At 41.6% G+C, this 26,515-nt stretch overlaps 1 protein-coding gene across 1 annotated transcript in view; it reads left to right on the forward strand.

The window, feature by feature from the left end:
* Nucleotides 1-26,515, forward strand: part of TSNARE1 (t-SNARE domain containing 1) — a 378,445-nt gene that overhangs the window by 59,097 nt on the left and 292,833 nt on the right. The window contains exons 3-4 of the mRNA XM_079302793.1: nt 18,501-18,578; nt 25,668-25,737. Of these exons, the coding sequence (XP_079158919.1) occupies nt 18,501-18,578; nt 25,668-25,737 (148 nt within the window). The remainder of the gene's footprint in view (nt 1-18,500; nt 18,579-25,667; nt 25,738-26,515) is intronic.

A 26,515-nucleotide genomic window follows, 5' to 3' on the forward strand; every position in this document is an offset into this window, starting at 1 on the left:
AAAGATGCTCCTTTTAAAAGTGTTGTTTTCCACCTACTCAGAGAGCCTACAGGTGCAAAACTTTATTGGAAGTTTTGAAATTCTGTTACTTAGCCATCTTGGGTGAAAATATGTCTAACCTTGGCATTAACAGTTAAGTAGCATTATATATATTATTTTTCTGGCATGTCTTTCAGCTCTTGCAATCACGGATTTTAAGGCTGGAAGGGATCATGAGATTATTTTGTCAGTCTTTTTGAATTACCTGTGTGCAGAGAACTTCCTGCAGTATTATTTAATGTATATTCAGGTCCCTGCATCATCCTTGCAACTGGGACCCAAAGCTGCTCTCAGTTGCAGGCAGAATCACAGGGATTTTCCAGCCTCCACAGAAATAGGGGACAGGATTCCAGTGGAGAAGGGAGAGAGCTTTAGGTGTTCAGGGTCAGGACCATTCCCCTGCATAGTCTGGTAAGGTCTTGTTTTCCTCCTGTTTGCAAAAATAACCCCTAATCTCATGAGTGGTGGCCCAGGGACCATGCATCATGGTCTGTGGGTCTGGAGGGAGGGAAGGGGACACAAAAGGAGCCAGCATGACTCAGGTGAGACCCCAGTCAGGGTTGTACAGGTGTGTTTTAGCTGCACCAAACCAGCAAACATCCTTGGGTTGGCTGTGGGTGGGAACATTTTCATGGAATCCATAAGGTTGGAAACGACCTCAAAGATTATCAAGTCCAACCTTTGACCAAATACCACCATGGCCATGTTCCTCACTTTTTAAACTCTTTGGGGATGGTGACTCCACCACTGCCCTGGGCAGCCTGTTCCAATACTTAACCACTCTTTCAGTGGAGAAATGTGTTGTAATATCTGATCTGAACCTCCTCTGGTGATCCTTGAGGCTGTTTCCCATTGTTCCATCATGAGTTTCCTGGGGGTCCAACCCCCACCTCACCACCACACCTGCCTTCAGGCTGTTGTAGAGAGCAGTGAGATCTCCCCTGAGCCCTCTATTTTTTCAGATTAAACTTCCCCAGCACCAAGCAGCATTTGGTGGATGCAACAGCCCAGCAAGCCCATCTTGCCTCATTTAAGTATTTGGGAATAGAAGTCGTGTGGGATTTGGTAAATCAAAATGTTCTTCCTCTGGAGCAACACCAATACCAGCATGGTCCAAAGCACCACTGTTCATAAATCTCAACCTGTATAAATTTACCCCAGGGCTGTTCCTGTAGGTCTTGAGCCATTGAACAAACAGATCCCCAGTCACTGTGCTCAGCATGTCTGCTGATATTTTGGTTATTTTGTGTGTATCTTCTCTTTGACTAAGCACAGGTGACTGAGGGGTGTGTGCAAGCTTGCACCTGTGTGTGCCCATGTGGAGTTTTATTTCTTTTTTTTTTATAACTTGGGACTGTTAGACAGTAAGAAAAAGAAATAAACAAATAACAACAACAACAAAATCTTTCTAGTTAATGTCTAGTGGCATCAGTACAGAGAATTTCCTCCTAAATATTCAAGCTTTTCCCCCTAGACATGCAGGCAGCACCTTTCTGAGAAAGACACATTTTAGAGATGTAATTCTCCTTACAAAGTGCTTTTCTCTCTCAGTGTGCTCTAATTACAGAAGCCTCGACGGCGTTTGTGCACGCATGGAGGTGGCAGCAGGAATTTCTGATAAAATCAACTCTCAAAAGAACTGCTGCTCACTGCTGGGGCTGCTGGGCACAATGGGCTGGGGGAGAAGTACTGATTGACCTCCTCAGATCTCTGGGGGAGGTTAAACCATCTCAAGTGTGGAATTAGCACAGCACAGGGAGTGGGAGATGAGAAGGATTGGGGCTGCCAAGCTCCTGTTTCCACCTGTTTTGGGGGAAATCACCTGATGATGAACTTTCCAACCAGGCTGTGAACACACTGGAACTGCATGGGTGTTAGGGGTGATCCTCACCTTCTTGACATCTTTTCTTTGTGTCCAGTGGGAGATATTTTCTATTTTCAGGAGGAATTGGCTGCCATGACTTTTGCACACCCAGTGTGGTTTTCTCGGTGCTCTCCTTTACATCATTCATCCAGTGAAGACCAGCAGTGGAGAATTTGACCTGCAAAGCATCTTCTTCCCCAGTAAATCTGTGTCCCACCTCATCTACATTATCTTTCATGTGGTTTCCCAGTGGGTGGTGCAGGGATAACACCTGGGAGCTGCAACATGATGGGAAACCTGTGGGAGACAACTTCTGGCCACTTAAGGATCAATGGTTGCCTCTAAAAAAGCTCCATTTTACCAGTTTGAGCAGCAGTGTAAGACAGTCCTTGCAGATTGTTTTGCTGACCTATGCCAGTCCCCTCTAAACAGGGATTTGGAAGAAAGAAAGGCAGGAAATGACCACAAAATAATCACAGAATCATCAAGGCTGGGAAAGCTCTGAGATCATCAAATCCAGCCTTTGATTAGAAAATCATAGCACTCCTGCTCCTTGGATCTTCATCACTGTTTATTTTAAGGAGGAAGAGGAATGGTCTGTTGAGGAGCTGTGGAGTGATGGAGGATTGGGAGGAATCTCTGATGTTCATTAAAATCCAAGGTCTCTGCTCAAGCAGGATCAGATGGATGGGCTGAAGTTTGCTGCAGATGAACACAGACCCTGGGGATTCACCATCGTGGCAAAGAGATGGAGCCAGTTCTGGGGACTCCTCAGTGTCAACCTTCTTTTCCTAAGAAGCAGCAAGGAAGGAGTTTTTTCCCCAGGGAGGAATGTGACATGTCTCAGTCTCCCTGCGCTGCTTTGTGAGATTTGCATGGCAGCAGATGCTGCTGACTTCAAAAGTGGTGGGTGGGAAAAGCAAGTGAGAGGCTGAGGGAATGAAGAAAAGGAAAAGGAGGAAAAAAGAGGTAAAAGGACTCATAGAATAGGTTGGATTGGAAGAGACTCTAAAGATCATCTGGCTCCAATCCCTGCCTCTGACAGGGAGTCCTTCTACCAGACCAGGTTGCTCAGAGCCCCATTCAGCTGTCTGTGAACATTTCCAGGGATAAAACACCCACAGCTTCCTGGGATGGGGAATCACATCCAAAACAGGTCCCCATTCCTGGCCACTATTGCTCATGGTGGATGAGTCCCCTGTCCCAGCCAGAGGCTGTCCCCACCTTTTGTCCCCCCCATTTAATGCTGGTGGATGCAAAGCCAGCACAAGGGAAGATGGAGCAGGGATTTGGCAGCAGTGCTGTTCCTTCTAATGGAACTTTATATTTTCTTACTGCAATCCCAAATTCAACAAAAATTCAGAGAGCCTTTGCTGGCAACACCCTGCTCACATTAATTTTATTATTAATAGAGGTGTGCACAGAAGGGAATTCTTGTGTGCTGGAAATCAGGTGTTAACCCTTCTATGGGAATTTGATTGGGGATAGGTGTGGGGAAGGGTTTGCTTTGACCTCAGCTGCAGCAACATGCTCAGGGATGTTGTGGCTGCCCCATCCCTGGAAATGTCCAAGGTTGGATAAGACTTGGAGCAGCCTGGGACAGTGGAAAGTGTCCCTGCCCATGGCAAGGGTTGGGACTGGATGAGCTTTGAGATCCCTTCCAACCCAAACCATTCTGTAATTCTGTGGTTCTATCACTTGTCATGGAATCAGTGTCAGAAAATTCCTGTAGCACTTGGCAAGAATGTTTCAAGAGACCTACAGGAGGAAAAGAGACATGAAATAGTTAAAAATGGAATTTCTTGGGTTCTTTGATAGAATTACTTCATTGACCCTAAAATTATTATTTCCCTTGGGAATCCTTGACATTTTCCAAATGGACCAAAGGACTACTTCCAGTGGAGGTTGCACATCTGCCTGAGCTTTGCTCTTGGAGCCAAAATCATTCAAATGTATTTTGGTTTCACCTTTTTGCTATGTCTTGTACATGCATTTATGCATTTTTCTTTGCATGAGTAGTGGTGCTGGTACTCAGAAGGAGTGATGTAAATTATTTTTATTTACTTTTTAAGTTTTTCCTCCTCTTAGCTGCCAATTATGTTTAGAACTTGTCTGCAAATGAAAAAAAAAAAAAAAAAAAAAAAGAGAGAGTTTTATTTTTTTAATATAGGCAAATTTTGAGAACACAGTATTTCAGTTCAAAATGTCAAAACATTTCCCTTTGAAAGCTTGTAAGGAGCTGCTCCAACTATGGTAAAGACAGGAAAGAAAAAATAAAAACTTTCAGCTGAAACCAGCTCACTGGGTTTGGCATTTGTATCTGTTGATCTAAACCAGAATGCTTCAGCTAATAAACCAGTTGTCTAAAAAAATTAACTCAGCCTTTTTTTCATCAGTTTCCTGTCACTTCCACTTTCTCATACTCATCAGTATCACAGTGCTGTGGAATTTTTTATTTATTTATTTTTTTAGGCAAATACTTCAAGCCATGTCTCAGTTTTATTTTGAAAGAAAGTCTGCGTTCAAGTACATAATAGAGTCTTTTCAATTAAGATGAAGAGCAAAATCTGGTCTGCAGATATTTAATGACTCATGTTGAGAATGAGAAACAGAGCAAAGTTCTGCTGAATTAAATGGGAAAAAAGCCACTTTTTGTCTTTCAGCTGAAGGCACAGTTGGCCCTGAGGATGGATCAGCCCTCCTGAACACGAGGGCTGAGCCCTGGTGCAGTGTAAATGCTGCTGGTTTACCCATGAGGAAGGGATATTTTTGCTTTACAAAGGTGCAGAGTACAATATAATAATGTCTAATTAATGCTAAGCCCATACAGTCCTTTTATTTTCTTTTGTGTGCAAGTGTGGGCATAAAACTTATTGTCCAAATCACATCACATGTGGAGAAATTACATTTCTTCTGTAGCTTTGCATAAACTTCTGATGAACTTCTCTTTCATTTAAATTTCATTTTTTTAGTTCTGTCTTTTTAGGGCTGTGTTGCTGTGGTGGGTTAGAGGTTTCTTTGTACAGTAACAGCTCTGTGAGATTATTTTTTATCAGGGTGTGTATAGGGAGAATGGCTTTAGATTAGATATGAGTAAGAAATTCTTTACTGTGAGGATGCTGAGGCACTGGCACAAGTTGTCCAGAGAAGCTGTGGCTGCTGGAAGTGTTTAAGATCAGGTTGGATGGAGTTTGGAACAATCTGGGATAGTGGAAGGTGTCCCTGCTTGTGGCAGGGGATTGGAAGAAGATGATTTTTATCATCCTCTCCAACCCAAATCGTTCTATAACTCAATATTTCTAGAATTATCTATGGAACAGCAAAGTAATTTTTTTTTTTTTCTATGCAATGCATGGCAGTGAGATGAGGTTCTTCTCTGCTGCTGCTGTGGTGGATGGGGATTGTTCCTGAATGAATGTGCCTCTGTGTACAAAAATACTAATTCTGTAATGCTTCTCACATTGACCATTTCACTGTGATGAACAATAAAAGTAACTTGCTCAGGTCTCAAAAATCAAAATTTGATCCATGTGAACCCCAGGGAGAGGCAGCTCAGTCTATACTTCCCTTGCTGTATTTTCCTTTCCAGGGAATAGCTACAGCAGTAGCCATGTAAGAAGAAATAACATTTTATGGCCATTGTATTGACCTCTGCTGACCAGCTGCAGATTCCATAAGCTGTGGGTGACCAGATGTGCATAAAATGTCCCACAGAAACAAGCCCAGGAGAATTCCAGAAGCTCTGGCAGATGGCACTTCATCTTCCTGAGCAATGGATGGGGTCTGGTACATATGGATTATAAAACCCTGTATGGGTTTTATGATTTCTTCCAAAAGAGCTGGTTCTTAGAGCCAGATGGTTCCTATTATGGTTAATCTTAAGCAAACAAAAGTAATTTTCCTTCCTCCATTCAGTAAATGCTGAGAAGGTATATAAAGTATTAGGCATAAATTAGCAGTATGGTTTTCTTATTTAAACATGTGAAGATTCCCAAAAAAATGACAAGGGGTGTATTACCCTTTTTCACTTGTTTTAAAAATTTCTAATAAATTACCTTGCTCCTTTTTTTTTTTCTTTGATGAAGAGTTGAAGCTCTCCAGAAGAGGAGGGTGCATCAGCTGGAACTTTGAGTTGGAAAATCTGCTCCAGCATTCACCACTTCACCCATGCACAAACCTCTTTTTCCCATAGATGGGTTCCAGCTCTTGCATTGCTCCATTGCTATTTTCCATTGCACCCACTTTGTCTCTGTTTCAGTCATTTCTGCTGCCCTGTCATCCCAGATCTCACTTCATCTCTCTGGGGCTTTTAGTTTGTGAAAACTCTTCATGCAGGTCTCAATGACACTGCAAGGTCTCTCTGAGATTTTTGTTTTTATTTGCTGTGGGAGCAATTTGTCTTCTGTGTCCTTGAAAAGGCCTGAAATTTAGGCAGTTAAGGAAGTTGTGAAGAGGAAGGAAATGGGAAGAAAAGGCATTTTTTACACTTGAAATTCTACAGCCTTGTGCTGCAACAAGTGTTGACTCTGAACCAAGCTTGAAGCTCCAGCATCACATTTACAAGGAGTGTAGAAATATCCATTTACCTGGATCATGAAATGATTTGGATTGGAAAGGAGCTGAAATCATCCAGTTCCAACCCAGCCATGGGCAGGGACACCTTCCACTATCCCAGGCTGCTCCAGCCCCATCCAGCCTGGCCTTGGGCACTTCCAGGGATGGAACATTCAGTGTCCCATCCCAATGGGATGTGTTTGTTCAGCTGGAAAGTTGTGGAAAGGTAATATTTTCTCAGGTTTCTCTTTTTTGTTCATAGGGCTGGTTTTTTTTCTGCCACCACTGATTTGCATCACGTGTACTTAATGAGAAAAAAAAAATCATCTCCATCTTGTCATTAATAGCCTGAATCTTTAAAAGATATTTTCTAAAGCAATTAGTGCTGAGTTCATTAATAAGACCAGAAGAGAGGCTGATTAAGTGCCAGTTTAAAAATAAAAACAGTATTTTGTGATTTATATCACCAATAAATTTTTAAATAACGATGTTTCAAAAATATTTGGATTCTTCATCTTTTTGCTGGCTGTTCTCACGTTACACTCCCAACAACTCAGGCAGTAAGTGCAGAATTAATCATTTCCACTTTGCTTTTCCAGTCAATTCCTTTACATTTTCACATCCTGTTGGTGCTGTTTGTGTTTGCATTAACACAGCACTGCAGACTATCCCAGGAATATGGCAGTACAAACAAAACTTGCTTTCACTCAGGTTTTATTTATATCCTTGTACAGCATCAATATTAAAAAATGAAACAACTATCAAATACCTTAAATTACTTTTTTTTTTTTTTTTTTGGTTTTTTTTGTAATGACTTAGGTATTCTTTTAAAAAATACAGACACTGCCTGCTTGTTTTTGCCACTGCTTTGGAGCATGAAGGAGGGAACATGATTAGACTGTACATCTTGGAAAGCAAGAAGAAATAGGATTTGATAGGGGAATTTCAAAAATTAATTGGTATTTTCCAGTACATTGATTTATTTCAATCAAAAATGAATTGTCCCTTTAAGTCTATCCTAATCCACTACCAGCAAAAATTTAAAAAAAAAAAAAAAAAAAGTGCCAAAAAAAAGTTGTTGTTTTTTTTTTTTCATTTAAAAGGGTCTTAACTGTGTCTTGGTAACACATCAGATTATGCAAAACCTTTCAAAATTTGTCTCCCTGTTCTTAAAAAATGAGAAAAACTCTTAATTGTAAAACTGTCCAACCAAAACTAAAATTTCCACACTGCCAGAATTAGGAGCTTCTAAATCCACTGCCCAGCTTTGCTCTGCATTTATTCTTCATAAAATTTTACTTAAAATCTGAAGTCTATTTTGCATTTAACCATCACAAAAAATCAACTTTTCCCCTAATTCTCCTGTCTGGAACCTGTGTGGATTCCTGTGGTGATAGTGGGAGTTCTGTGAATTATTTTGTTCATTTTACAGGGGTCTGAGCAGGTGAAATGGGGCTGAGAACCTCACCAGCTCCTTTCCCATGGGCTGCCACCCTCACCTGACCTTCAAATCCATTTTAGCCATTGTGTTGTCCCCATGAAGTGATGGGATCTTTATTTTAGTGACAGCCCTGTGAGTCTTTGACATTTCCTTCTACTAAACCAACAAGACCTGTTTTTCTTGTAGAAATTAAAAGCAGTGTGTTTGCTTGGATTTTTTATCCATGCTGTTTATTTTTTTTTTTTTTTCTTTTAGCTTTTTCACTGCTGCCTAAGCAGGAACATAGGAGGAGAACAGGTTTTCCTGGCAGCATTAATGCAGATGTAGAGAATATCAGGTTTTTGTACTGAAGGCTGATGTTATTGTCTAACATCTTTAACAAGCTTCAGAAGAAAAGAGTGAGAAGCACAAACTGTCACTTGCTGCTGGGAAAAAAAAATCTGATATATTTCTAGTGGTCTTTCAAAAGCAGGGAACTTGTTAAGAATAAAGTGGAAGAATCTCTTAGGGTAGTAATGTAGCAAAGTCTGTTGGTTGGTTGGGACTTTTTCTTGACTTTTGTTGGGTGTTTTCCTCCCCATCATGAGTTGGAAGTAGAATCCCTGCTCCATCTCAGCACTTGGCTTTTATAAGAACATAGCTCAGCTTCAGGGTGACACCTGATGCCAACAACTTTCTCTTGAGCTGTTTCTGATCCTCTCTGGGATTCCTCTGCTCCTTGTCAAGACTGCACTTGCTGATTTTCTATGATTTTTCTGGTCATGGATTTTCTGTTCACTGGCAGAATACTCCTCCAGAACTGGAATGAATTTGGGCAGGGCTGTTAATTGCTCATGTCTGGGCACATGGAAAATGTGATGCTCCCCAAGGAGGAGCCTCTCCACTTGACTAGAAGTCAGTGTACTCTGTTTGTCCCAGGGTTTGTTCTAGGACCAGCTTCTTCTCCTGGTGGACAGTTTGGATATTTCTCTTTATTTCCTTAATGGCACATGGGTGGGTTTGGGAGGCTGTTTTTGACTGCTGCTCTGAGAAATTTGGAGATGAACCCTCAGGAACGTGGACCCAAAGTGGTTTGGCAAAGCTGAAAATGAGTTGTTGGCACATTTCTCTGGCCATGGCAGGTGGTGGGAACTGGATGGTCTTTAAGGTCCCTTCCAACCCAAACCATTCTGTGATTTATATGATTTTAACACAGCTACAGATTTCCTTGGCACACTCCAACATGGGCTGAGACTCTGGCACTGTCTGTGCTGTCCTGGACACACCAGGTGAGGTGCTGCTCACTAGGAAGTATTTTCCTTTCTTCTTCAGCAGTTTGTTATTAGCATATATGCTAAAGATGGAGACTAAAGCAAAGGAAAACATCTTAACCAGAAATAATGCAAAGGAAACCTGATTGAATCTTGATTGCACTGTAAAAATGTAATTTATCATAGAACCATACAATGGTTTGGGTTGGATGGGACCTTCAAAATCATCTTGTTCCAACCCACTTTCCACTAGATCAGGCTGCTCAACATTTTTTGAACACTTCCATGGATGACACATCCACAGCTTTTCCTGGCAACTTGTGCCAGTGCCTGCTAAATTTCTAATGTTTCCCAATGTTTCCTAATGTTTCCCTTTCTCTTTGAACCACCTCTTGGACACACAGAGGTTTGTACTTTTGGAGCTGTGTTTGGAATAGCATGGGGTGGTTTCCCTCATGGGGAGGATGGGAATATGGCAAAGCACTCCTGGGTTTAATGTTCCTTCCTATTGGCTCAGGATAAAAATCATCTCTTGCCTGATTTCAATGGAAGTGCAGGAATTGTGTGCAGCCTTTTTCCTCAGCTAAGTTGTGAAGGACAAAGTTTCTAAATCCTGTATCTTCTTTAATTTATGAAGTTTAGATTTTTACTGCTAATTTATGCTCTATCTTCTAGAATTCCAGAAGGGATAATTCTCCATGGCTGCACTGTCCCATACAGTGCTCCCTGTGCCACCAGGGCACAGACACTGGACAAGCTGCAAAGTTTTGGTCTCACTTCCCCAGGCCTCGCCTACATGGAAAACTTTTGCCTGAATAGCATTTTTCCTTGGCTTCCTAGACTTTCCTAGGCACTGTGTTTATTATTTCTCCCAGAAACATGTATTGTATCTATATTCAAGGCTTCTTTTTTATTTTATTTGCTAGGCTTTTCCAAGAAAGAGCTGTGCTGCACTCCAGTTAAAACTTACAAGCTCTACCAGGAGCATTTGCTCTGAGTTACTTACCATGCACTTACTTCTCTGGGAATATGTTTATTAAGCATAAATTTAGAGGCTTGGAAAAGGTTTATGTATTGAAACTATTTCAGGGAGCCCAAGACAAAAATGTGACCCTAGGTGGGGTCCTTGCCAACCTGAAATGATTCTCCTTGCATGCTTTATCTCCTTGGTCTTATCCACTTGTTGAGTTTAGGCCCTGAACTTAATTTGGGTTAGAGATTATGGAGCCTCTGTCCCCTCTGATCAACTTTCTGTAGCTGTGGTAAGACTTAAAGAAACAAAAAACAAACAAACAAAAAAAAACCACCACCACCACCAACAAAAAAAAAACAACGACAACAACAACAACAACAAAATCTGTTCTGTGAAAGCAGATGTGTTGGTTTTACTTTCACTTTCTCTGTAATTTTTCTGGGAGTTCATCTGGTGGAGAAGTAAGGTGGAAGCAGTATCCTGGTGTAGGGAAAGGCACAAGTGGAGGGGCAGCCACTGAGTGACAGGACCTGAGGGAATGGCCTGAAATTGTGTCATATATTAGGATATTTGGAAAAGGTTCTTCACCCAGAGTGTGGTTGGGCACTGGAACAGTTTCTCAGCCTGAGATGGAAAAGCTTTTGCAGAATGCTCTCAGACACATGATGTAATTCTTGAGATTGTCCTCTTCAGGGCCAGGGGCTGGACTTCAATGATCCTTGTGGGTCTCTTCTAACTCAATAAATTCAATTATTTTTGGTTTTCCCTTAAGGAGAGAAGGAGAAGGCAGGTACTTTGCTACCTAACATCTCTCCCTTTTAGATGGGTGGGTTCTAAAACCAGGAAAAATATATTTTGTACACTCATGAGAACTTGAACAAATTAGGAGCATGATTAAAAAAGGGGAAAAAAAGGAAAAAAAGAAAAAAAAAGGAGTTTATAAGTGTTAATGCAAACAGAGACCTTGAGTTAACCTGCAGGGAATTGAATTCTTGAGCACACTGACCCTGCTGTGTGAGGAAGGGCTTGAGGGAGGATTGGTGCAAACAGCAGCTTCATCCCAATTTTTACATCTGTAATTCCACAGGTGCCCCTCATTGTGCTGTGGTCATGCTGAGCAGACCAGGCCTTTTGGAGAAATTTGTAGCAAAGAGCCTCAGAGCTTTTCCATGAGAAATAGCCTCACATTTTCCAATGCTGATGAAAATCACATTTCCTGATGAGTGTGATTTTTGCTTACATTTCACTTTATCACTTATTTCACTCAAATTTCATCAGCAGGAAATAAAACCTCCCAAGCTTGCACACCAGGAGCAACTTCACATTACACATGATGCTGCTTCTTTCCTTCTCTTCTATTTACTTTTCTATTTTAAGCTCACTGTTTTGAGGAGAGGAACTTTGTTCAAACACATCTTTGGCCAGTCCTTTCTGTCCTGGTGTTTCTTGGAGCTTTTTTGGATCAGTTTCAACAGGAGAGCAGAGGTGATGAGGAGAATCAAGGTTCCCGTGGTTTATATGAAAGGGGAAGGCAGTGGAAGACCAGAGACAAAGGGCTGTGTGGAACATGGTGCCTTGGGTTGCAATACAGGATGTGGCCAGAAATGTGAATTCTGTCCCCATCTGCTGAACCCAGTTGGGGCAGTGATTCCTTATCTCCATGGCACATACCATCTGCTAATGGGCCATCTTTAAACCAGCTGGGGCAATCATCTTTATCTTTTCCACAACCCATCCTCCCTCCAGGAGATATCATCTGCTGCTGGTCCATTGAGTCCAAGTGTGTGACTGATAAAATTACATCATCCCAGTGGGAAATGCTCCAGCCAGGGGAGCAGCCAAGCCTTTCCTACCTAGAGAAAAACTGAGATTTTGGACACCAAGTTATCCATCTTTCCACTGGATTCCAGAGGAACACTGGACCTTTCCACCTTCAGAGGAAAACTGCACCTTCTCCAGGAGCACTGCTCCAGCTGAACCACATCTGCCACTGCAGGAGGATGCAGCCGCCATTGAATGGGACTGCTACCAACACCCTGACTGACTGACAGGGTGTCAGCTTGGATTCTGACTCTGTCAGTGTCTTGGGATTGTTCTTTGTAATACTGCATTTCTATTTTAATTTTCCTAGTGAAGAACTGTTATTCCTAATTCCCATATCCTTGCCTGAGAGCCTCTTGATTTCAAAATTATAATAAGAATTTGGAGGGAGGGGTTTACATTCTCCATTTCAAAGAGAACCTTCTGCCTTTCTTGGCAGACACCTGTCCTTCAAACCAGGAAACGTGGGATCAGACACCAGAGAATCCACAGGGAGGACCACCCTGGGAAATTGTTGAGTACTGGGGACTAAAGGACTTGTCTGGGGTGGGTGTAGGTGTCTGTGTCTCCACCACTTCTTGCTTGTTTTCTTTAGCATTTTATTTCTCACGTGACAATCTGCTTCCCTTTCTTTACCTTTTCTTGGCCTTGGCCTCTTCACCTTCTTCCATCTTTTCACTTTTATGCCAACTGTTGTGGAAAAAAACTAAAAGATATGAATTTAACATTTTTTTTCTCCTGAGCAAATATCTTTTCCTCTCTGTCCAGCAGATAAAAATCAACTTCTTCCTCTCCCTCCAGTTCATTTCCCATTGCCAGAGGCACAAGGCTCTCGTTGTGAATCTCAGTCTTTGATAAGGAATTATTCTCTTGGATAATTCTATGGAAAGGGGGGAATTGAAGCTTTGCAATGGTTTGAGTGGTCCTGGAGGAGGAACAGGGTGCTGGATGGGTGAGACTCATCCCCTCAGCTGGGCTGGGAGAGGGTTAAACCACAGGGCTGGGTGTGGTGGGGTTTAATCCATGCTGGCAGAGGTAAACTGAGGATTTGGGGTTTGAAATCAGAGTGAGCAGGTTGCCTCCTGCCTGCTTTTTTATCCTTGAAGGTGCTTCATGGTAGAAAAGAGGAGTTTGGAGACCAAGAAACTTTCTGAGGGAGTTTCTTTGGCAAAGGATGATGCTGTAACTTCAGCTAAAGCTTTCAAAGGAGAGAAGCTGCAGCAAATCTGTGACTTTCTTTAACTGACCACAGATAAAATTCTTGGTGGTGCTTTGGGGATAAATCCATGGCAATTTGAGGTGCTGAGTTGCTTTTCCACAGCCACCTTAGGTATTGTAAGTAGAAAGATCAAATTCTTGTCCTGGATTTTGTCTTTTTACCAGTTACTTTAATTGCTGCTGTTTCTTCTCTACAACTTTTAGGTTATTTTGGGTTTGCTGCAAAATTGAGTTCAGGGAGGGAATTGACTTCACCTGGCTGCAGAAAAGCCATTAGGAGCTCCAAATTAGTGTGAAATAATTAATAGGAAAAGAAGATTAACGTGGCAAACATGGGCACTTTTCATTAACATTAAGCTCCTGTAGGTTTCTTTACCACCTGTGTTGTCTTGGACCTCCATTAATGTCCCTTTGGACATTAATTTTATCCAAATCACTCAAGACAAGACCTTACAAGCCTGGTCAGGCAGTGTATTTAGCTTGTCCTGAAGAGGAACTGAGAGAAATTCCTGCTGGGATTTCTCCTTCCCCACCACATCTGCTGGTGCTTGGAGCTGTTGACTGTCCCAGGGATGCCCAGGTGCAGCAGAATTATTTTCTCCCTCCTGAACAGGACTGGGGGAAGCAGCCCTTGGGTTCTATTTTGCTCCAAGCACAGACACTACATCCCTCCACTGGCCAGTCCTCATCCAGAGCTGTCTCTTGTAGACAGAACTGTGATGAATTAAAGATTATAATTGCTCTGAATTGTGGAAAGTGATGCACTCTGAGTGTTCTCTGAAACAGTGGTTGCAAAAATCATGTCATGGATTTTTAAGCTTCTCAACTACTCCTCACATTTCCCTGAAGGGAGATTGTAGCCAGGCTGGGGTCTGCCACTTATCCTAAGTAGGAAATGGTAGAAAAAGAGGAATTGGCCTCAAGATTCACCAGGTGAGGTTTGTACTGGATATTAGAGCAATTTCTTCAATAAAAGGGTCATCAGCCATGGGAACAGAATGTCAGGGGAAGTAGCTGAGTCACCATTCCTGGAGATATTTGGAAGATGTGTAGATGAAACACATCTAGTGGTGGATTGGGCAGTTCTTGGTTAATGCTTGGACTCAAAAGGTTTTTTTTTCCAACCTAAGTGACTCCATGATTGTTTCCTGTTTTGTTTTGGTTTTTTTTTCCCTGTATTGATCCAGAATGTGGCAGGTAACCCACAGGTCCAAGATGCCACCCCTGCATAGCAGATGGGTGTGAGGTGATGTTGCAAGGCTGGATTTAAACTTGCTGCAGCCTCTCAGATTTTTGCTCAGAGGAAGAAATTTTTGGGCTAAAACTCCATACCCAAGTCACAAAGTTCCTGGAGGTCCCACTCACAGCTGAGATCTCCCCCTGCATAATGTGCGTTGACACTCTTTGTTTTGACACAGCAGGTATTGAAAAGCTCTTTTTTTTTCCCCATCTGTTGCACTTACCTGGGTGCCTGTGGGATAAAGGAAAGAAGAATTAAATAGATATATATCAGAAATTCCAATGTTAGCTGCTGCTGCTTTAGGAAGGGTTTGGTAGGGTTTGAGTGACCTGGTCTGGTGGAAAATGTCCCTGATATTTAAGATCCCTTCCCACCCCAAACATTCTATGATTTCTATTAATAAAAATAAATATAGCATCAAAAAATATAACAGGGATCACAATATGCTAGGCAGGCAGGAGGTTGAACTGATAACAAAGGACATTGGACTGTCCTGGGATCCAAGGGGGTTTTCCTGGGAAAATAAATGAGGAAAATAAATGGAAACAGTGCAAATGTTAATTGGAAAGGCCCAGTTAAGAAGTAAAGGAGTAACCATTTACATGTGGGATTCTGTAACCCATCCACTGTAAAGCCTTCACAGCCTTAAGGACACACAGTGCAAATAAAAGTAATTTTTTCCCAGCTGTGGCCCTGAACTCTGTGTGTCAGGGCATGTATTTAATGCATAACATCATTTAATGCATATCAGAAACCTCCTAATCCTTCTTGGGGAATCACAATATTTAAGTATTCACTTGATGTAATCAAAGATGTTTAATTTTTTATCAGACTTCACATCCACTTTACTTCTCAGACTTGGTTTTTCTTCCTTGGCTTGGTGGTACAGATGCAGTTTTGCTTTGCTTTCAGCTGCTGTTTTTAAATTGTTCCTCTTGTCTGCTTGAACTGCTGCATCCTCCATGAACAGTTACAACATCTCAGCTTGATGTGTTGAAGCTTGAAATTGGAGTAGTTAAAACAGCCTCCTTGTTACTATTTTCTTTTCTTTTGCAAAATAAAAACAAAATAAAAGCCAGAACTGGCAGCATGCTGTGACATGAAATAAAAGTCTAGGGGCAGGAAACTGCAAGCCAGATACAGCACAATTTTCTCAGAAAAAAAACATTCTCCATTAATTGCATTTTCAAAGTAATTGTTTGGAAATTTTGGACAAAGGTTTAAATTGCCTTGCTTTTTTGTTGTTGTTGTTATTTTGTTGGCTTGTTTTGTTGTTGTTTGGGGTTTTTTGGGTTTTTTTAGATTTGATTTCCTTTTTTGTTTTTAGTGTGAGGGTGATTGTGAGTGTTGTTAGATAGGTGTGGACAGAGAGACCTTTGAGGAAGAGTTCATAACCTCACAGTCCTCTTCCATTTAAATAATTTTAACTACAATGAGTACATGGATGCTTAAAAGATTAATTATTTCCATGACTTTAATATATGATCGACATGCATTGTCTCTTTCCCATTAGGGATCTGTGGCACAGAGTAAGAAAATTGGTCTTTATACAATAAGTATAAAGTAAGTAAATTGGTATTTATACAATAAGTATAAATTAGCACCTAATTTTTTTTGGGTAATTTTTAACTTAATGGAACAATTCTGGCTTTGTTCAGTACCTCAGTGCATGTGGACTCACAATCACTGGGCCAGGATAAAAATCTGTTGAGGCAAATTTAGTGTTTCTAAGGAAAGAATAGAAATAAAGAAGTTAAACTCTCCCTCTCTAAAAAAAAAAACAAAAACAAAACCCCCCAAAAAACAACAAAAAAAAACCAAACCAAAACAAAAAAAACTATTCAGAATGAGTTCTATCCCAAAATGTGCAGACCAGAGAAACCTGTTAGCACCCTGAAAATCCAAGAGAAACCTCTGGGGGTGGCAATCACAGTCTGTAAAGATCTAAAAAATCTCATCCTGTGCTGCTGTTTCACCAGGGATTTAATGGGAGCTGGACCTTGTAAATAACAAGTGAAATTCCTGGGGGACAGGGGAGCCCACCCTGATTTCTGTTCTTCTGCAGCCCCTCTATAGAACAAAGGAAAAGAGTTTCTGGGACAGCTTATTTAGGAGAAACTGCAGGAAGAGAAGGGTGGGGAAATCTCTAGCAATGAGGCATTTGGATTAAACACCATTTAATACCCTGGATTTGTGTCAATCCTGACAGGCTGATCCATGACTTTATTTACAGCTGTTGCAGGGCTGAGCCATCTCAGAGAGTGTGAGAAGCAGTGGAAAATCTGTTCTCTGCTCCTCCAGCACTGGGAGATGCATCCTCAGCCCAACCTGAGCACTGCATCCAGCAGGTTTTTCATTTTGCCCAATTTCCTTCATTTTTGCCTTGCTCCATGGTTGTCCTTCTGCTCTGCCAAGTGCAGGTTGGGTGTGTGGTGTTTTAGCAGTTTAGGGAATTCTGGTTAAGGGATGCAGAGTAGGTCACTGCTGACTTGAGGAAATGATTCTCAGCTCCTGTTTGAGTCTGAGATGCTTCACCAGCTGGGTAATAACTGGGAATATTGGACTCTGTTGGGTGGACAAGCCCTGGGGTGCTGCAGGATGTGGCCAAAGTTTCAGGTAAAGCAGCTTCTGGGAAAGCCCCAAAAGCTGACACAGGTGAGAGGCAAAATTAAAAAAAAAATCTTCTGGGAAGCTGCTGCCATAACACTGGTGACAAAGACTTGGTTACAAAGGAGTGTTTCTCTGGTGACTGTGATAAATCAAAATTGAAAGCCTGGCAAAAGCTTATTTATGTGGTGTATCCTTTCTCTGTAAGATGGACTAACACAGCCATAATTAATAGTGTTAAGCTGAAGGAAGGTAGATTTAGATTGGATATTAGGAGGAAATTCTTCCCTGTGAGGGTGGTGAGGATCTGGCACAGGTTTCCCAGAGAAGCTGTGGCTGCCCCATCCCTGGAAATGTCCAAGGCCAGGCTGGATGGGAATTGAAACAACCTGGGATAGTGGAAGGTGTCCCTGCCCATGGCAGGGGGTTGGAACTGGATGATCTTTAAGGTCCTTTCCAACCCAAACCATTCTGTGGTTCTCTAGTATAGCTCAGTCCAACCCCACATCACTCCTTCTCTGGGGGTGATGAAACTGTGGAGAAGTTTGGGATGGTTTCAGAGATTTAAAAGTTGGGAAATGAAGCTGAAAAAACTAACCAAAACTCCAAAAATACCCCTCCAAAACAAACAAAAAATTCTAAATAAACAAGCAAAACAACAACAGAAAGAAAGAAAAAAAAAAAAAGGAGGAGGTGGGGCAAAAAATGAACCAACAAAAAAACCACACCCCACCTTTCACCAAACCCAAAACCCCAAAATGTTCAAACCTGACTTCAGTGTTCTCCTTGTAAGGCAGATTTGAGTACCTTGGCTAAAGTGGGGGCCTTGGGAATGAAGTTGGGAGATTTTTTCTTGGCACCAGCAGTAGAAATTCTTGGCACTGCCTCATTGCCCTTTGCATTTGAGCTATCAGGAAGGAACAGGAGGAAGAGGAACCTCCCTTGGGGTTTGGGAGAGGAGTGTGTGGAGGTCCCAGTGAGCTCCCACCTCCCTCCTGCCCCAAAATCTTTGACCCCATGGAGCAGGTGCCCTCTGCTCACTGCTTCCTCCCCTTTTCCACAGGCAGGACCTGCTCAGGAAAGTGCTGGTTGACCATCCCTTGGCATTGTGGTTTCTCATCCAGTCGTGGTTCTGATACTCCCACTTTGTAGTTACTGGAATTATTTGAATCATTTGGAATTATTTGTATTCTGGTTGCTGATAATCCCTCCAAATGCCATCTCAGCCCATGTGGGCTGTACCCACTGTGCTGCAGCAGCATCTTCACTGTCCTGGTGCTGGATTTGTCTGTCCAGTGCAAGTTCCATGACCAGGCACTGTGTGAAGCTGCATCAAACAACCCTACCTGGGCTAAATTTCTGCAGCAAGGAGGAATCTACATCCCCTTTCAAAGCAGCACCTCCCTTCCAAAGTCATTGGTGGTGTATTAACACAATTAACACAATATTTTTGGTATTAACACAAATTTTTTTTTCTGTTTTTCTCTTCACAGCCACCCAGATCGATCCCAGTGAACTGCAGGAACTTTTTCAGGAGACTTCAGCCAATGTCTTCCGAATTAACTCCAATGGTGTGTAAAATGAAAGGTTTCCTGGTGTGTTCTGTGCTGTCCTGCTGATGATTCCTGTGCATGGGCATGGCCCCTGGCAGCTCTCCTTGTCAGGGAGCAAATATTAATGCAGCTTTTCTGCTGCTGCATCTCACAAGCAGCAGCACATGTCCAATACACAGCTCCTTATAAGATGCAAAAATATTCCACCATATGTTCTATCCAGGCACAGATATATTCCAATACTTGCTGAGACCACATCCTTTTTCTATTTTTAATTGTGTCATCTGTTACAATAGAGAGCTAGAGCTCAGAAAGGTGGAACAAGCCAGGCTCATTTTCAAATATGTTGCAGCACTACTGTGCTCAGAGGCTGCCACATGAGCTTGCAAAACATCTATCTCCCTTAGAAAAACACCAGCAGCAAAACTCTGCTGTTCTTCACTCTGTAGTTTGGGCAGGGGTGCTATTGCTGCTCTTATCTCCCCAGCCCCTAGAGATGCAGAGTCCTCTCTCCTTTGAAACAACTTCTGGCTCATCAGTTTTGTTGGGCTAGGCTGGAGGAATTTGTCTTGCAGACAGATATGAACTAACATTGCTGAGTGGAAGATAATGCCATTATACCCCAGTTCTAAAACACACCAGTGTCACACAGGGACCTGAAATTATCAGTGCTGATTTTACAACAGACTTTGAAATTGCTTTGGAATTACCTGGACAGCTTCTGTGTCTGTTCTGTCTGTCTTGGGTGGCAGAGAGGCCTGGCCCAGGTGTAGGAAAAGGATTTTAGTGCCTCCTTATTTGTGTGATTCTTCCCCAGTGTGTGCCAGGGTGGAGCCCTAGCAAGGGATCCTTGTTAGGACAAGGATGGGAATTAAAAACTTCAAAAAACGTAGCTGTCTCTACTTTTGATGAGTTGTGTGTGCTCCATCTGCCAGGAAAATTCAAGCACCAATTTTTCTATAACTACAAGGGATTAGTCACCCTTGTATTGGTGACACACATCCCATATAAAAAAGTGATTATGGCCACTGTGGGAACTTGAATTCCCACCTGGTACTTGGCTTATAAGTGGGTGAAAACCACACCATAGCACACACAAATACCTGCATTAGCACCCATTTTGGCTGCTCCAGCACCAAGAGTTTTAATTTGACAATGCCAGGGATGAATGGTAGTAGCACTTCTGTTTCCAAACTGAAATTGTGCAACCTTCTCATGACTCTGTGTGTGCTGTTCTTGTCCAAACTGGCCAGGTTAGGGCTGACTTGATGTGCCCCTGTGCTTAAATCACAGCTCCTTCCACAATGGAGTTTATCCTGAGAAAATCTAAAGGTGAATGACACATCTCTTCCGAAATGCCACAACCCAGTTTCTGTTTTCCTTCTTTGTTAGAATTTCCTTAACCCCTTCAATTCATGTTTGACAGCCTCTGTTGTGGTTATTTCTCCTCTTGAGATGGTGATGATGTGTTTCCTCTTAAGAGTTGCCTGAATTGAGTGCTCTGTGAAGCAGATAATGACAATACCTGCACTTAAAACTATTTTGCAAAAATTGAGAGGGTGCAGAGAAAAGCCAAAACTGTTTGACGTCTGAAAATCAGACTTTAAAATTCATGCCATCCAAATTTCTGTTTGAGACATCTTAGAGGACTCAGTCATGGTGTGTAAGTACCTCTCTGGGAAGAAAGACATCAAACAGACAGCAAGGGGCTCTTTAATCTGTGGTTCTCACACAGAAGGAGATCAGGAGATAGGAGTTAAAGCTAAACAAATTCAATCCTCTGGATGAGGATAAGCAGCCATTAGAACTGCTTATGGAGGGGGCTTGATGGATTTGGCTTTGCCACAAACCTTTAAATCAAGGTTCAAATGTATTTTTTTACAAGAGATACTTTAGTCCAGCTGCAGTCCACAGTCTTGATGTGGGAGTGATGGGACAAAATTTTATGAGAGGAAATCAGATTGGAAAATCAGAATTGCTCTCTCTGGCTTTTAAAATCTATGAATTGATGAATCTATAATGCCTTTTAAAGTGCTTTCAGGTTGAAGAAATGCCCATAAGATACCCTACTGTTGTTGCTCTGTTCACTACTCATATTATTTTTTGTCTCACAAAATCAGTTTCATTCAGTTTATTTTTTATAGTCTTTCCCCCAAAAAGTGGTTAGAGATTTTTAGGAGAAGGCTGCTGAGTGTACTGCCAAGATTTGGCAGAGCTAATTCACTTTAGGCAAAGAACTTTTTAGGGTTATAAAATGGGGAAGAATGCCCATGATTCTTTCTGTACCATAAAGTCTCTTCAGTAAACTCAGGAAGCTCTGACTTGTAGCACAGAAAATGAGTCAGTGCTGTTTGTGTAGCACCATGCAGGTGGCTGAGCAAGGAACAGGCAGCCACTTTCCAGATGATCACCAGATGATGAGGTTACTCCTTTTGAGCTGGCCATGGTGTGTTGAACACCCTACAAATTGCATAAATCCTATCACAGCATCTCTTTCCCTCCTTTTCCTGGTTTGCTGCAGCCTCTCTGGGGTTTTTCAGGGTCCCTGTTGTGTTTGGAGATTTAACCACGCACCTGAAATGTTTCTGTCCCTTTTTGGGGTGCTGAAGAGAATAGAAGCATGGAGTCAAAGAATCATTAAGGCTGGAAAAGACCTCCAAGATCTCCAAGTCCAAGCTTTGACTGAATGCACCAAGGCCACTAAACCTTGGGAAGTGCCTTGTTGGTTTATTTTGAACACTCCCAGGAATTGTGATTTCACTCCTTCCCTGGCCTGTTCCAAGCTGTTAGGAGTTGGCCATGTTATGATTTTGTTGTTTAGATTCTAAAAATCCCATGTTGTGGCCAATCTCAGCAATACTTTTTATGTCCTTGGGGTTATTTTTAATGAAACAAGAAGTCAACTTTGTACCAGGATTTTAAAGCACCATTGAATCTTACTGAGTAACACTGCAGAAGTAATAAACACTGTGTGCTTTGCCCTTCTTTGCTGTCCTTATTCTTTTTACAGAATTCTGAGCCTTTGGGGTGGTTTAAATTCTTCTTGAGGACTTCAGGACTTGCTTCCTGATTTTATAGCTCTGAGTTGATTGTGATTATTCTCACCTATAATTTCTTTCTGCTCCCTTTTTGTGCCCTGAAAATGGAAATCTTCCTCATTTGTTGAATAAAAATCTTATCCAGGACTGCTGGTTCTGTTTATTTGCTACTGGATCACTCTCCTGCAGGGTCATGGCTTAATAGACTTTTTAAAATGCCATCTCTTATAGAAGAGTGAAGGGGTAGAGGGAGACTTTTCCTAATCTTTGCAGCTGCTTTCTTTCTCTTAATCTTTTGGAGCTGTCCCTGCTGAAAATGAGGAAGGTTCATAAAATTAGAGTCATAGAATGGTTTGGGTTTGAAGGGACATTAAAGTTCATCTTGTTCCAACCCCCTGCCATGGGCAGAGACACCTTCCAATAGACCAGGTTGACTTTTTTGCTTGACTTTTGCAACTTTCCTGGGGTTTTTTGGATGGTTTTGATTGGTTGGTTGGTTTTTTGGAGGGTGTTGGGTTTTTTTTTGTTGTTTTTTTTTTTTTTTTGGTTGTCGTTGTTTTTGTAGTTGATTTTCATATCAGAACACAAAAAGGAGCTCAAATACTGCCTGCATTTGTCTCATTTATGGCTTTTTTCTTACACCTATACTTTTATCAAGAGTTAGCTTTTTTTTTTTTTTTTTTTTTTTTTTTTTTTTTTTTTTTTTTTTCTCATGTGCAGCTTTTAGTATCTTATAAACAAATTCAATAAATAGCACTCCTAAATGGAGATGCTCTGGTGCATCTTGTCTGATCAGTGGAGGATATACTGGAGGAATCAGACCTGTGCTGGCCAGATGGAGAACCTGAACTCTCTAATGGGTCTCCTGCCTCTCTAATTCCTGCTCCTCACTCATTAATGAGTGCCCATTACAGGTTGGTGCCATGTGCAGTCCCATTACCTCAATCTTAAAGGCTGAGCAAAGGATTTTTCCCTGTCCCTCTGGTGTGATAGAGTCTCCATTGCCATCTCAGGATGGTTTCTTATCCCCCATTGATTTAAGGGTTGCAATGGCACAAGCTCTCAGTGCAGTAAATCAGTGCAGCTCCAACATCATTGATGCCTTGTGAATGTGGCTCATTCTGGAGGACTTGGACATGATTTTTAATAACAAAAAAACAAGACACTTAAAATAAGATTCCTGTTTTGAGAATGGCTTCACAGATCCCTTGATGTTTTGCTCCTCTGGTCAAATTGCTGCTCACATGACCAGGACTGGTAAATTGAGAGAGATTTTCTACATCCAGCACAGAAACTGCAGAGATTTTGATTAATTCCTTCTTGGTCAAAGCAGGTTAGATTTAGCCCAGAGTAGCTCAGATTTAATTACAGAATCATAGAATGGCTTGGATTGGAAAGATTACTTGTTTCCAATCCCCTGCCATGGACAGGGACACTTTCCACTATCCCAGGTTGCTCCAAGCCCCATCCAGCCTGGCCTTGGACACTGCCAAGGATGGAGCAGCCACAGCTTCTCTGGATAACCTGTTCCAGGACATCTCCACTCTCACAGTAAGGAATTTCTTCCTGATATCCAATCTGAAGCTGTCCTCCATCAGTGTAAATCCTCTCCCTCTTGTTCTATCACTTCATTCCCCTCCAGAGCTCCTCTCCAGCTCTCCTGGAGCCCCTTTAGGCACTGCAAGCTGCTCGGAGCTCTCTCTGGAGCTTTCTCTTCTCCAGGCTGGATAATCCCAGCTGTCCCAGCCTGGCTTCAGAGCAGAGGTGCTCCAGCTCTGTGATCCTTGGCCACCTGGATTTTCTTCAGGAGGTCAATATCCTTCTTGTGCTGGGGGCCCCAGGTGGAGTCTCATGGGAGGAGAGTAGAGAGGGAGAATCACCTCCCTGTGCTTCTGGCCATTCCTCTCTTAATTCAGTCCAGGGTACTTTTGGCTTTCCTGAGATTCAGGAAACTCATGCTGGAGTCTTAGTCCTGCTGTTTTCCAGATAAGAGCTATCAAATGGGGACCTTTGGCTCCCCCAGAGTGCATATCTTGTCATTTTGGGACAACTGACATTTATTTAGTTGTCTAAATGCTGTTTGTATTGTAATATTAGCTGAAATTATTGTGTAAGAACTTATTGGAGATCACATTTTCATCTAATTAACAAACACTTAGCTCACCTCTTGCATTCATATCATATTCTTTTCACCTTTTTGTAGGTTTTCCAAAATGCTGAATGAATCTGACAGCTCCTGGGTTTGCCTCAGTCAAAAATGGCATAAGTGTGAAGTCTTGAATTGTTTTGTTCAGTAGGAAAACTGCTTCCCACTCCAATCTTCTCCAAAGCATGCATCAGTAAAACTCACTTTGAATTGTCCTTATTTTTGCAGGTCAAGTTAGAAAGGTTCATGGATGCTGTAGCTGCTGTTTTTGCTCTGGAATTGAACACATGACATTAACTTGTTCTCACAAATTCAGTGTCCACACAAGTACTTTCTTTACCTTGGCTTGATGTCCATTTTCCAAGGACTACCCTCTGCTTTGTTCCAAAGAGTTGATAGGTCTAAAAGCATTTTTAGTTGATGCAAAATTTGGCATTTGAACTGGACAGGATATGTATTCCAAGGGAAATTGATTAGTTAGGATTGTGGAGAGAGAAAGAGGGAATTACAATATCCGTGAGATCTCTGCAGGGTCAGTGCTGCACTTCTACAGAAGCAAATGGTTATTAGTGAAAACTTCCAATTTACTCTTCAGAACACTGTGCTTCCAGCAAAGAAAAATAATTATTAGCTCAGTTATAGACAATTCCTTGAGGCTTTATCTTACTGAATCTCCAAACTCTGCAGTAAAATCTGTTATTGAGAACTAGCATTGATGGAAATACATGGTGGTATTCAAGGTTTTTTTGAATGTTCATGCAGTTCAGGAACATTAGTTACTTTTCATGCTGTTTAGTGACTTTTGGTGTCAACCCAGCAAAGCCCAAAAGAGAAGAGAGGATTTTGTCTGTCAGTGGAAATATAATTAAGTGACTTGTTCAAAATTACAGGCCAAGTCCAAGTCTGCAGAGTCATTAAAACAGAGGATTTCTTAAATTTCTGCAGAAATAATTGAGCCATGTTTTTAATCTGTTCTTCTTTCTATCCTTAAATATTGAAGCGTGACTGATAACGGGTTATGGGTTTTTACAACTGGAAACATCCTGAGAGAAATCCCACATGTAAATATCAAGAATGTAATTTATTTAACATGTTCCACTGTGGGAAATCTCAAAGTGCTTTGCTTGCTGGCTATGCTAAGTCCAAAAGTAGTGACCTGTTGTTAATTTGAAAATTAATTGAGACAGTGGAATTTAAAGGTGGAAAAAGCAGCACGCCTAGATTTCTGCTTTTATGCGCACACACATATATATAGATATTTCTTAAATCTGAAGTAATTGCAGATTACAAAGCAAACCATCTTTCCACCTTACAAGTGCTTTTAGGGTATTCTCTTCTCCTGGTGGAAAAGCCCAAGAACCTGTTGAGCACAAACACAGGAGATGATCACATCTCCATTTTTTTCCTGAATCAAAAAATAGAAAACATTTTGAGTGTTAGCATCTTGAACAAGATGGAAGATACCAGAGTAGGCATCAGTGTTCTGCCTCTTAATTATCATTCAGAGCAATAAATAGTTATTATGCAAGTTCTTGCCTCTTCACCAGGGGCACGTTTCCAGCTGGAAACACTCTATGCTCACTAGTGTGTCACCTCTAGGCTAGAAGAGTCAGAGATCTGTGCAAGGTCCATGGAACTGAGGTTTTCCTGACAAGGGGTCACATTCCATCATGTCATGGCATGCTATACATGGATTTATCTTTTATGCTTCCAAAGGACCCAGTTTATCATTCTGTAGCAGTGACTACTGATAGATGTTGTCCCCGTTCTCACAGGTTACTTGTTCAAATATTTGATTGTGTTAAAAAAACAAAAAATAAAAAAAAATTGAAAGCCAAATATCTGAACTAAGATCCAATGTTTTTCTTCTTTCTCTGAAAAGGTGTGCTGCTTCTTTATCTTTTCTTTCTCTGCTGTTGACAGTGACCTCTCTGGAAAGAAGTCTTCGATCCCTGGGGACCTCGAATGATACTCAAGAGCTGCAGGATGGACTGTGAGTTTATTTTAAGTTCTTGCAGATCTTTCTTTGTCCTGGCCTTTTCATTTTTTCCCTCATCTATCCTCACCCTTTCTTCCATCCTTTTATTGTAGCTGGACACCTTTTTGTCAGGATTACTTGTTTTTTTTTCTGTTCCTGTCGGTGATTAATGGTGGTAGGATGTGTATTGATCGTATAAAGCTTTGCTTTGCTGGTTTCAGGTGGCAGAGAATGGTGTGGAGATAACACAAAAGATGGCCCATGGTGAAAGAGGGCATTCTGTGATTCTTGGAGGTGTTGTTATTTTTCTATTATTCTTTTTTTGTTGTTGGGAGTGGTGATTATTTATTTTTAAAGTGAAGCCGGAGTAGGAAACTGCTGTTTCTGGCTGGGATGGAGATAATTTCCTTCACAGTGCCCAGTATGAGGCCATGTTTTGGATTTGTAATGAAAGCAATGTTGATAATCCAGGGATATTTTAGTCACTGCTGAGTAGTTCTTACACAGTCAAGGCCTTTCCTGCTTCTCACCCCACCCCACCAGTGTGTAAGGGATGAATGAGCAGCTGTGAGGGGTCAGCTGCTGGCTGGAGTTCAACCAAAACAGATGTTTCTGTAACTTTTTATTTTTCTTTTCTTTTACCCCCCAAGTTCTGCTTGGCCAAAGTCCATGAACCCAAGAGGAAAGAGAAAAGGGATTTGTGACAGAGGCAGGTTGTGACAGAACAAGGGGAAATGGCTTCAAAAGGAGAGACAGTAGGTTGGATATTAGGAAGAAATTATTCTCTATGAGG

The sequence above is a fragment of the Erithacus rubecula genome (assembly GCF_903797595.1).
Source record: "Erithacus rubecula genome assembly, chromosome: 3".
In the NCBI taxonomy this organism is placed as follows: domain Eukaryota; kingdom Metazoa; phylum Chordata; class Aves; order Passeriformes; family Muscicapidae; genus Erithacus; species Erithacus rubecula.